Source organism: Erpetoichthys calabaricus, chromosome 18 (assembly GCF_900747795.2).
Source record: "Erpetoichthys calabaricus chromosome 18, fErpCal1.3, whole genome shotgun sequence".
Lineage (NCBI taxonomy): Eukaryota > Metazoa > Chordata > Cladistia > Polypteriformes > Polypteridae > Erpetoichthys > Erpetoichthys calabaricus.
The window spans coordinates 75,154,151-75,166,813 of NC_041411.2; the positions used below are offsets into that span (position 1 = coordinate 75,154,151).

Genomic DNA, 12,663 nt, shown 5'->3' on the forward strand with positions numbered 1-12,663 from the left:
AAAAACACTTAGGCTGTTGTCCTGCAGTGCCACATCTGCCATTTTTTGAAGAACAGATGCTTATATTTTCATTATATTTTGTTCACAAAAACAAGATGAACTTAATTTTATATTGGCGATTAACATCAAAGCATCTTCTCTTCCTGAATTGTACCAGTAACCTATCATCTTCAAACATCTGTGTAAACCAAACAGAAGACCAGGAAATGGCTGCAACGCCTCAGGCCGTATTGATTATTTTATAATCTGGGGACGAAGATGTGTAAAAAGATCGAAAACTAAGTCATCCATCATAGAGACAGCCAGCCAAATCAAACGTGTATAATATCACATGTCCCAAAGCCCTACATGGAATTTTATCATAAATATGGCTTGTCCACTGGACCAGAGAAGAGAGTGAAGGTGACGTTAGAAGAGGAGATCGCGATACGTGTCACCACATTCATCTCTACAGCAGTGAAAGGATCTTATAAATAATACCAATCGCTACATCGAAGGTCGCCCCAAAACAGCATAACCTGAGAATGGAGATACGCAAAAAGATCAAAAACGAAGTCATCCATCATATGGACAGCCAGCCAATCAAACGTATGTAATATGACACGCCCCAAAGCCCCATGTGTAATTTTAAAATAAATATGGCTTGTCCACTGGACCAGAGAACAGAGCGAAGGTGATGCCAGGAGACCGCGACACATGTCACCATTTTCATCTGAACCATTGAAGATCCATCACTGTCAGCCTCCAGGCCATTGAGAAGGCTAACAGAATGTCAGGTTATATAGCACCTTGAGGTGTGGAGTACAAGTCCCAGGAGGTTCTGCTCAAGCTTTTATAACACACTGGTGAGGCCTCATCTGGAGTCCCGTGTGCAGTTTTGGTCTCCATAAAGACATAGCAGCACTAGAAAAAGTCCAGAGAAGAGCAACTAGGCTGATTCCAGGACTACAGGGAATGAGTTATGAGGAAAGATACCAAAGAGCTGAGCCTTTACAGTTTAAGCAAAAGGAGGTTGCCGCAATGTGCATTGGAGGATCACCTCACAGGCTCGATCGAGGCATGCGATAACCCACCGGAGCGAGAGGGGGCACCATCTCTAACACTCTCTAAGTGCCCAGTGAGGGCACTTAGCTTCGCCCCTCCTTGTTTGTGCGTTTTAAGAAGCCCGGCTGCCTGGAAGGAGGCGTCTTTTGCACTAAGAGACGGAGCTCCAGTGATCGACCCTTATTCTATGGCCCAGAACCCGACAGTTTATTGTTGTTCCCGAGAGGTTATTTACTTTGACACTAAAGAGGCGTTTTGGACTTCTGTTATTAAACGGGATGTCCCACCTTTTTATTTGTGGGGTAACCTGTCACTCCTGCACCCGGCCACAAGATTGGTAGGAGACATGACTGAAGTGTTTAAAATTCACAAAAAGGGAAACACATTATCCAAAAAAAAAGAAATTACCAAGAAAATACATTTTAAATATGTAATGTTTAAACTTGTTTATCAATTAATTTATCTTCACTCTTCCTTATTAATAACATGGTTGCGATTTTATCTTGCTAGTGATTCATTTATGTATATATTTGTATGTATTCATTTCACCAGCTGTATTTGTTTTTGAATAACACAGGAGCTTTTTTCCTCCACTGCAATTTCCACGTCAAAATGTGATTAGAAACATTAAAGGAAGTGCACACGTGTCCCTTTCAAACACACACTGAATGCCAGCAAAGCGGTAAGCAAGCCTGGGTCAGTCCTGATGTTCAAACCCAAGACAGGATACAAGTAAAAAAAATGTAAAATAACCACAAAATAATAAGATAGCAAATCTAAAAATAATGGATGCTCTTACCCTTTGTTGTCGTAGCTCACTGTTCATCTAGAAAAAAAGATAAAAGCAGCTGTTTTAAAATAATGCACACTTCAAATAAGACCCTTTTTTGCTCCAACACTTAATAAAGTGAATGAATTAAGACATGAAGATGAAAAAGTGGCACCATGAGACACGTTTACATGCGATAACCCAGTAACAGCCAAACTTCAAGTTGAGCATCCCTAATCCGAAACTCCAAAACGGTCTAAAATTCCAAACTGAAAGTGCTGTTGTTCAGCTACGAGTCGATGTACGGTGGAAAGGACTGGCAGCTATGATTGGGAAAATATGAATTGTGATAAATGATGTGTCACAACTCGTCAAAAGGAGGTGAAAAAGGCCGTCGTTAAAAGAGAGTTAAGACTGGCATTAGGAGATCGGACACCGAAGAGCCACAGGAGATGCAGATTTCGGTGCCCAACGACTCTGACGTCACTCCAGCATCCACCTTCCGCCTGCGCTTCAGAAGAGGTCACCCACCTGAAGCTAACCACGTTGGCGCCCGGCCAGTACTTGGATGGCAAACCATCCAGGAAAAGATAAGGGTGCTGCTGGAAGAAGTGTTGGTGATGCCAGCAGGGGGCGCTTACCCTGTGGTCTGAATGTGGGTCCCAATACCGCAGTGCAGTGACGAGGACACAATCATGTAAAAATGGCACCATCATTCCTGACTCTCTGTGGTCTTAAAACATCCCTGAACATCCTTCATAAAGAGTAGGGTGTATCCCGATGTCCTGGCTAAATCGCCCACCATGGCCTGATCATTCGGGCCTACAATCATCCTCTGTCTCCAATTGGCTCTCTCTCTTTTACCCCTTCACCGACTAACAGCTAATGTGTGGCGAGTGTACTGGCACAAAAATGGCTGCCGTCGCATCATCCAGGTGGGTGCTACACATTAGTGGTGTCTGAAGTGGTCCCCACTGATTATGAAAAGTACTTTGAGTAGCAAGAAAAGTGCTATATAAATGTAAAGTACTCTCTGATTGGCAATGCAAACATGTCAACCCTTCCTGCTTGTCCACAAACCACGATGCTTATCTAAATCTGACTTGCTGTTGTCAAACCCTGTAATGACGCGATCGTCAAAATGACAGAAGGATGTCATCTCCGACAGAGAAGCTTCCCAAAACACGTGGGGCTAAATACCTGCGGTGGGAGCACACGCGTGCCCGAGTCTCTTCTGCTGCCATGCTCGTTACAAGGGGCACATTCATCAGTAAGCCTCACTCACCTCGGGCGACTGACCTCCTGACTGGACACAGGCAGTCGTCACTTTTTATTTTCTTACCGCGTCACGTCTCTTTGCTCAGTTTCTTTTGTTCTCTCCCTGAAAGCCCCGGGCAGATTAAAGTGCACAGACTGGAGGAACTGAAGGTGGGAGTTTTAGGAAGATGCAAATTGGAAACAAAATGTGCAAATATTGCAAAATCCAAAACATATGTGAAATATGAAATACTTCCGGCCCCAGGCATTTCAGATTAGGGGTGCTCAACTTGTGTTTGATATTCAGGGCCAGTTTTAGGACACGTGCAGCAGAGCACCTCAGAGTGGCATTAAAGTCTGATGGAGCTACTTTAAAATAAGTGCAGTGTATTTAAATAAAAATGAAATGACAACCAATCAGAGACAGAGCTGGTATACAGTATATGGTTAGGCTTATCAATAAATCGACTGAAGGTAAACAGTCAGCAGAGTACAACTCCATATTCCACTGCTTATTGTTAGTTTAGGCCGACATGTGTCACCTGCTGCTGTACACAATGGGTCTGCATGGAGTGACTGTTCTTCCCGTCTGTAAATGCTCTTACGCGTTTAATAAAAGACTCCGAGATCCTCTTACCGTCGAAGGAAGTTCTGGTGGGAAAGGAGCGATTATTTTCCGTTCATTTTCTTCAACCGTCTGTTCATAGGCCTGGAGAGCACGGTCAATGCTGGAATAGAAAACAAACAGCTAACCGTGAGCACGTCAAGAGGGAAACATTAAATGTGCCCCCACTCAGTGGGCAGCGCCGCGATCACCGCTGACTGTTTCACCGTATCGTAGAAGCAGCTCGTCCAAAGATGGAGAGAATTACGGAGCAAAGGAAAAGGAATTAAACCTCTCGACTTGGTCGACACTCTCTCTGTAGACAGACACACTGCTGATGGCTGTGCCGAAGACCAGGTTTATACTTCACGTGACGTAACGCCTGCTCCAGCGGACGCTCCTGCTACGCCATGCGTTTTACTGTTTATACTTGCGCGCGTTGTCACACACGTGCGCATGGGAGGCAGCTAAAGGGCTTGAGTGACGGCAGTTCTGAGAGTTACCGGGAGGTGGCAGAGTACACTGACTCTTTTTCTTTCTTGCCTGCAGACCGTTCCCGGGAGATTCCACCTGGCTCTCATGACATCATTTCCGGGACCGAGCCAATGGAAGGAGTCCTTACTGGCTCCGGCCCCTTTGACGTCACGTCCAGGCTCGAACCAATGGAAAGCGAACACATCCCTGATCCTTATGACCTCACTTCCTGTCTTCCCCTTTAAAACCCTGCCCTTTGTCCTTATTCCTCAGTCTGATCTTGGACTCGATTGTATGCACTTCAGTGCTATTATTTTTGAACATTTCGACTTTTGCAGCCAAAGGATTTGAGATTATATGGGTGGCTGCCCCAAACCTTTATTGGAGTATGTCTTGTTCTTTTACAGCGTACTTTACGTAAATCTGGAAGAATCCACCAGGTGGCAGAGTGAGATATCATCACGGTGAGAACAGGTTCGGCTTCACTGTGTTGTGAATTGCCTTGAACAGCCATTAAATTCCGATGACACCTTACCACAATATCTCTGAAAAGGATGTTTAATGATTAAATCCATCGATCCAGGGATGCGCCCATTCCAGCTGGCATTGGGCACGAGGCAGAAACAATCCCTGGATGGGGCATCAGCTCATTGCAAGGTGAATACAAGCACTCACATACACACTGGCGAGAGGCCACAGGGCAGACCCAGGACACGCTGGAGGGATTAAATCTCCCGGCTTGCCTGGGAACACCTCGGGGTCCCCACAAAGAAGCTGGAGGAGGTGGCCGGGGAGAGGGAGATCTGGGCTTCCCTGCTTAGGCTGCAGCCCCCGTGACCCAACTTCAGATAAGCAGTGGACAATGGATGGATGGATGGAAACCGGAGCCCACTGTGGAAACCCAGCAGGAAAACATGCAAACTCCAGGCAGGGAACACCAGCGACGCGACTCCCTGTGAGAGGGCAGTGCCACCGTGTCACCCCCATGTGTGTAATTATTAATAATATTCATTATTTAAATGAAATTAACGATGTATCGTAAAATATAACATACATACTTTAATGAATTTCATCATGTAAGTGATATCAAATATAAATCTAAGGATCCTAAATGTGCAAAGAGCTGGAATATCATACATTTAATGTGTTCTCTGTGGTGATCACTGTCTGCCGCTGCTGTCAGTTCCTTAGGAAGCCCCAGAAAAAAAGACAGCACAGAAGATGGTATGCGAGACTTTTAAAATGCATCGTGTCATCACGATCGGGAATATGCGACGCTTGAATACAAAAGCAGCACGAATGCATCTCTATGTCGGCATTTTGCTTCACCACATCGAACCATTTATCAAACATCGAAGCGTAGGATCCTCAAAGCGGCTTTCTGTCACATGTTGATAGTAACCAGAGACTCTGACGTCACATTCCAACTTTTATCACATTGCGCCCCCCGACTTTTTGCTGGTACTGCAACTTGCGCACGCGTCGCGTTAATTTCTGAGGACCTGCTCAGAGGAAGCATCAAATGAACGCTGGGAATACGCCATGATGCGGGCGCGTACGCGTTCTGAGCGTGAAGTATAAACCAGCCCAAAGAGCTCATTAAAGAACTGGATCTCGGACTCTTATTTAATTGGATGGCTTGTTAGTCTGCAGTGTCAGGTTCTTATATCGTAAAACGGATATACTTCAGTCTGTCACATTTTTCTCTTAAGTGTTTTATCAAATCAAAACAGTGCATGATGAATCCACACAGGCGTAAATGGAAACAGGTTCGATCGAGAACTGCTGGCTCCTTTGTCATTTGCATCTTATTGTTAATAAGGAGCCATTAAAACAGTGAATTGCAGCTGTTTAAGATTGAAATAAGAAATTTTAAGGGTGTGGTGGGCCTTAACAAGCGAGACCACTAAGATGAAGCCTCAAAATGTCACTTGAGCAAAAAGTGCTTCATCAGCAATAGTTGTCCAACTGGGTTGGAAGAAAAACCTGCAGCCACTACGACCCCCTAGGACCGACGCTGCCCACCCTTGTGCTAGAGGATGAAAACATGGCAGGCCACTAAGCGAAGAGAATAAGCGAAAAGTAAAAGTGGTCAAAAAAAGAAAACAAAAAACAAAAACAGGCAAATGTTAAGAACTGGGAGATGAATAAATCAAAATGGCAGAGCCAAAACACTAAAGAAAACCACTGATGAAAATCAAAACACAAAAAGCCCAAAAATACGAACATGAATTCAAAAGAGCAGATGGTAAGGTGAGGGAGAGTATCCGCAATCTCGGACAACCAGAAGGAGCACAAGGCTGACCTCTGTTACATTGCAATGATGATGATGATGGCATGCACTGGTTGACTTAGCACAGTAGCGCAATAAGCAACCACTGACAAATGGTGGCACCCATAAAAACCAAAGCGGCATCGTGGGACACCAAAAACAAGACGTCAAACAAACATTAACTTAACGCAAAACTGAAAATAAAAAAATAAATCATAGAATTGGATCCTCCACTAAACAAAACTTGAATCGAATCAAACCTCAAAGAAATGGGCAAAAAGGAGCATCAAAGAAAAAGTAAAAATGCAAACATTTCATTAAGCCGAGAGGCAAACGGCACCTACAGGATCTTATCAAGGAGCTGCCGCTGCTGACGGCTTTTCCTGTACTTGATCAGCTTGCTGTGCTCTTTAATTCTGGTCGCATTCTTCTCGTCGTACTGAGACATTTCTTCCTGGGGGGCTTCAGGTGGCATGGGGGATATTGGAGGAAGGATGTTGTAGATGTTGAGTTTTTCCCTGATTGAGGGCTTTGAAAGTTCCACTTCGGTTTCCATTTTGAACTGAAAAAAAAGAGACAGAAAGCAATTTAGTCAAAAAGTATGAAAAATGGCGAAGAAACGTCAGTCAGTCGGGCATCTTGTCACCCGATTAGTCCTGAAAAGGGTCACCGGCATGTTGGGTGGGATTCACAAGGAAAACGAAACCACCTGGGCAACGATTGTTTAACACTTACTTGAAATATTCTGGCATACGCGATGTGCTTCAGGAACACTGCTTAGGTGGTCTCAGAGTGCAAAAAACACTGAAACAAAGAACACTAGAGACGTAGTCCACATTCATCCGGGACGTCAAATCACCACGCCGGCGGTCAGGACTCCTTACTGTACTGCCATCGTGTGACACAGTGCAGAATAACTGGGTACATCTAGAATTCAAAATATGAACATAAACTAAATTAGGCAAACAAAACATTACAAGAAAGTGCAAATAAGAGCAGATTTTATCAAACGCCTTGCTGTGGCTTCTCTTCTTAACAGCGATGACCCCAAGATCAAAATAAGAGAACAAATACATACAAGCATGGATGATTCACAAATCTAGCTGTCTTACTTCCAATCTGCATTGGGCACTACATCATAGACAGATAGGAAAGGCACTAGATAGATAGATAGATAGATAGATAGATAGATAGATAGATAGATAGATAGATAGATAGATAGATAGATAGATAGATAGATAGATAGATAGATAGATAGATAGATAGATAGATAGATAGATAACATCCAGAAAGTATTCACAGCGCATCACTTTTCCACATTTTGTTATGTTACAGCCTTATTCCAAAATGGATTAAATTCATTTTCTTCCTCAGAATTCTACACACAACACCCCATAATGACAACGTGAAAAAAGTTTACTTGAGGTTTTTGCAAATTTATTAAAAATAAAAAAATTGAGAAAGCACATGTACATAAGTATTCACAGCCTTTGCCATGAAGCTCCAAATTGAGCTCAGGTGCATCCTGTTTCCCCTGATCATCCTTGAGATGTTTCTGCAGCTTCACTGGAGTCCACCTGTGGTAAATTCAGTTGACTGGACCTGATTTGGAAAGGCACACACCTGTCTATATAAGGTCCCACAGTTGACAGTTCATGTCAGAGCACAAACCAAGCATGAAGTCAAAGGAATTGTCTGTAGACCTCCGAGACAGGATTGTCTTGAGACACAAATCTGGGGAAGGTTGCAGAAACATTTCTGCTGCTTTGAAGGTCCCAATGAGCACAGTGGCCTCCATCATCCGTAAGTGGAAGAAGTTTGAAACCACCAGGACTCTTCCTAGAACTGGCCAGCCATCTAAACTGAGCAATCGGGGGAGAAGGGCCTTAGTCAGGGAGGTGACCAAGAACCCGATGGTCACTCTGTCAGAGCTCCAGAGGTCCTCTGTGGAGAGAGGAGAACCTTCCAGAAGGACAACCATCTTTGCAGCAATCCACCAATCAGGCCTGTATGGTAGAGTGGCCAGACAGAAGCCACTCCTTATTAAAAGGCACATGGCAGCCCCCCTGGAGTTTGCCAAAAGGCACCTGAAGGACTCTCAGACCATGAGAAGGAGAATACTCTGGTCTGATGAGACAAAGATTGAACTCTTTGGTGTGAATGCCAGGCGTCACGTTTGGAGGAAACCTGGCACCATCCCTACAGTGAAGCATGGTGGTGGCAGCATCATGCTATGGGGATGTTTTTCAGCGGCAGGGACTGGGAGACTAGTCAGGATAAAGGGAAAGATGACTACAGCAATGTACAGAGACATCCTGGATGAAAACCTGCTCCAGAGCGCTCTTGACCTCAGACTGGGGCGACGGTTCATCTTTCAGCAGGACAACGACCCTAAGCACACGGCCAAGATATGAAAGGAGTGGCATCAGGACAACTCTGTGACTGTCCTTGAGTGGCCCAGCCAGAGCCCAGACTTGAATCCGATTGAACATCTCTGGAGAGATCTTAAAATGGCTGTGCACCGACGCTTCCCATCCAACCGATAGATAGATAGATAGATAGATAGATAGATAGATAGATAGATAGATAGATAGATAGATAGATAGATAGATAGATAGATAGATAGATAGATAGATAGATAGACAAGATATTTGTAGTATAGTAGGCAGCCTTTGATTTTTTAATTTGAGTAATCTGAGTAACAAGTCTGTTAGCAAAATCCAGATTGGGGGTGTAGACCCTGATACCTGAAAATCCTAAAGACACCATTGCCCCCAAGGACCACCTCCATGTCCACTCCCTAAATAGTGACTGGGCGAAGAGACTCTTTGGTGAGGCAAAACTCAGTAGCCAATATGTAGCCACTCAATCGTCACAAGCCAGTCACCCACATGATTTAAAGACACTTAAAGCTGAGTGTCTGGAAGTGTTCTCCTTGTGCACAGTGCTGCTGGGCCTTTGTTCCCTGTGACCTTGTATTGAGATTAAGGAGGTTTGAAAATATAATATTAATGTTATGTAACGTAACAAATAATAATATATCAAGCAGTCCATTCAGATTCCTCTACTGTAAAATGGCAAATCTCTTTGTAACAGTTAAATAAAACCGCTCTCCACACTAGCAGCAGCTCTTCTTTACCTTCCTCCTGGCATCACCCAGGCCCTTCACTCAGTCCACTCACAAACCATAAGTAAGGACATGGCACAGCTACCTGTCCACTCAGCATTTACCACGGAGTCTGCATTGGCGACGTCTGCTGACATTTGCACCAAGTGCCCAACATCAGCCCTCCTAGATACTCTGTACACCTGCTCCAGGATACTCTTCATCATAATTATTCTTAATGAATTGCACAGCTTCCTGACGGCCATTGTTGACAACCAATCCTCTCAGGACCCTTTGGTTTAGAATGATTTCAGTTCATCAGCCTGGCACAGCTGTGGTCACTTTAGAGGCTAAGGTGGACATAAAGTAGTTCATTAGTTTATTTTTTTATTCAATCCACTTTGGAATGGAGGATTATAGGGAGATGGAACCAATGGCAGCAGCCTTTACCTTACCAAGTGCTCACAGTATTGTATAAGAAGGTGAGTATTCCGGCACAATCTATAAACTGTACAATAATTAGAGAGCAACACAGCAGTAAAGTGGTTTCTGCCCCTGCCTCACAGCTTCATTACGGTGGGTTCAATTCCCTGTTAATTCTTGTATAGCTTGTTCCCATGAGTGTCCTTCCACTTCCTAAAGACGAGGTACTTTAAATCAAATCTCAAAAAAAGTTACTGTGTCACTCTGTGATCCGACAGGGAATGGCCATGCATTAAGGGTTCATTCCTACTAAGTGCCCAGTGCTGCCGAGAAATTCATAACTTCTGGAATTTGCTAGTATGTGTCTAGAGCTGATCCGTGCCTTGTGTCCAAACCTGCCAGGAAAAATAACCCTGATTCGCTCATATAATTCATTACGAATGGAGAAACTTTTGGTCTCTGACCCACTGGTGTGGCTCTTTTCGGATTACTGATTAATCGACTGAGAGACAGTAGAAGAAAAAAAAAACGGACGTAACAACTCAAAAGATACATGGCTGGAAAATTCAGTCGTTATTATCTGTCCAGAATGACAAGTTTGTTCACTCACTCGCTCGCCCGACCACATTCGACGACGTGACACAAGCGCGGCTTTGAGGTCCCCTCCACACTCACCTGCATAGAACCCCCGGCGCAGCATACATGGGACTTGACTAGACGTAGAGAGCGCACATTGTACACAACCGCGTTACTATGGGAACAGCGGCTCCAGGCAACCTGAAAACAACTTCCGGCCTCTGGGTAAGCGCGAGTCAGACAGAAAAATAGGCGGATTTAGAGGGCGGGACAACTATCAATCAAATTCGATTCCAGCGAACGGTAGCTGCCTGCTGCCTTACGTCACCTCCGGTTGCTGTTAACGCTCAGAGAGTTGTCGCTGTACTAATTTGATTGATGTGTCGAGAGTCGGCGTGCTAATCTGGAAATATGATGCTTGCCCAAGTATTAAATAACGTTGTATACTATCCGTAGTGCAAATGAGTTTGGTAATGACACTTAACCTGGATATTTAAAGGTATTTTGATACACTAAGAAAGGTGTAACTGCAGCTTGCGTCCACCTTAACGTCGTCATTAGCAGAGGTCTAATTAAAGACGGGCAGTTTATTGAGTCCAAGAAGAAAGACAAAGAGTAAGAAGATGGTAAGTTTAACTAACATTAGGCGATCGTTGTATTTTACTACTAAGGTATTGCAAAGATGTAGAGGACATTTTTCGAAATTTTAAACTAAATAAAAGCCCTGGGATAGACCATATTAGTTTTAGGCACTTGAAATCTGGTGCAGAGCATCGCATGTAGCCTATATTTTTAAGGTTTTCATTACAACAGCAGAATGTTTCAGATCTATATAAACAGGCTACAGTAACTAAAAAAAATGCTGATTATGAAATCATTTGAAAATCTGCTGAAGAGGAAGCGGACAGAGAAAACGCGGCGTTTATTTGATCCATTTCTGTTCGCTTACCGGTCTCATGGAGGGCCACAGGGTGTCGCTGCCGCTTTGCTTCATCGGTTAGATTACCAGTTGGAGGCTCCTGTTCGTAGACTTCTCGTTACCTTCTAATGCCACCTGCAGACTTTTACAAGTTTTCAATTTGGACTTCACTTTGATTGGCTGGCTGATTGACTTAAGTAAATGGTGGTCTGTCTGACGTGCTGCCTTCATCCACAAGCTCCCCTTCTCTGGACTGTGTTCTTACACCTCTTGTACATCCTCCACACTAATGGTTCTCACAGGAAATTTGAAAACGAGTTCATCTTAAAATTATCTGACGAATCAGTGAGTGTTAGCCTACTGAATTGGAATAAAACCGCCATGGTCCAGTGGAAGATGATATTGTTAACTGGAATGATGAGCCTTTTATACACCTAAACATTACAAAAAACGAAATAGCTTATAATTGATTTCATAAGAAATCCCATCCATTCACTCGCAGGAAACAATCAAAGACCAAGCATTGGAGATCATTAACAGCTAAAAATATCTGGAGACAATCATAGACTCAAAACTGAACTTTAAGGGACAGCAGTGCCTTTACTGGCCAAGGAAGCTAATCATTCTTAATGTGAGACCTACCATTATGCCAGTCTTTAATAAATCTTACATTGCTGGTCTGGTTTGTAAATTCTAATGGGAGCAGCAAAAACACAATAAATCAAACTATACATGGAGCAGAAAAAAAAAATAACAGGGTCTTAATAATCCAGTCCCACAGACCCGTTTGATAATAAGTGATACAAAATGTCGCAAGTACCCTCTGTGACAGGACTCGCCCGCTACATTCTCAGCTGCAGTTGTCATCAGGTCACAGTTCAAGGTCCCAAAGATAAAAAGAACCAGTTCATATACTGTTTCATGCCAATTGCTATTTTAATATTTTTTTAAAAATTTCAATAATCATCCACAGGGTTAAATCATACAACGGAGAATTAGCATTTGCATCAGTCATTGGGCAAGCTTAAATGTTAATTTAACTTTTATGTGGAATATGTTTGATCTAATGTTTCACTACAAGTGCTCACTGCTATATTTTATTTCTCATCGTCTCTCTGTAACACCCGCTGACAAACCAAAATTCCCTCTTGGACAATTGAATTAAATGTCATGGGCGAGGTCGTAGATTTTTGAGGACTGCAGTTCCTCTCTTTTAGGA

General features: G+C 43.5%; 1 protein-coding gene across 1 annotated transcript in view; it reads right to left on the reverse strand.

Annotated features, from left to right (window-relative positions):
- dnah12 (dynein, axonemal, heavy chain 12) overlaps window positions 1-10,712 on the reverse strand; it is a 182,417-nt gene extending 171,705 nt beyond the window's left edge. Inside the window, exons 1-5 of the mRNA XM_028824412.2 lie at window positions 10,625-10,712; window positions 7,156-7,347; window positions 6,765-6,982; window positions 3,708-3,798; window positions 1,844-1,870 (exon numbers count right to left, since the gene is read on the reverse strand). Coding sequence (XP_028680245.1) covers window positions 1,844-1,870; window positions 3,708-3,798; window positions 6,765-6,976 — 330 coding nt within the window. The 5' untranslated portion in view covers window positions 6,977-6,982; window positions 7,156-7,347; window positions 10,625-10,712. The remainder of the gene's footprint in view (window positions 1-1,843; window positions 1,871-3,707; window positions 3,799-6,764; window positions 6,983-7,155; window positions 7,348-10,624) is intronic.
- Between the last annotated feature and the right edge of the window lie 1,951 nt (window positions 10,713-12,663).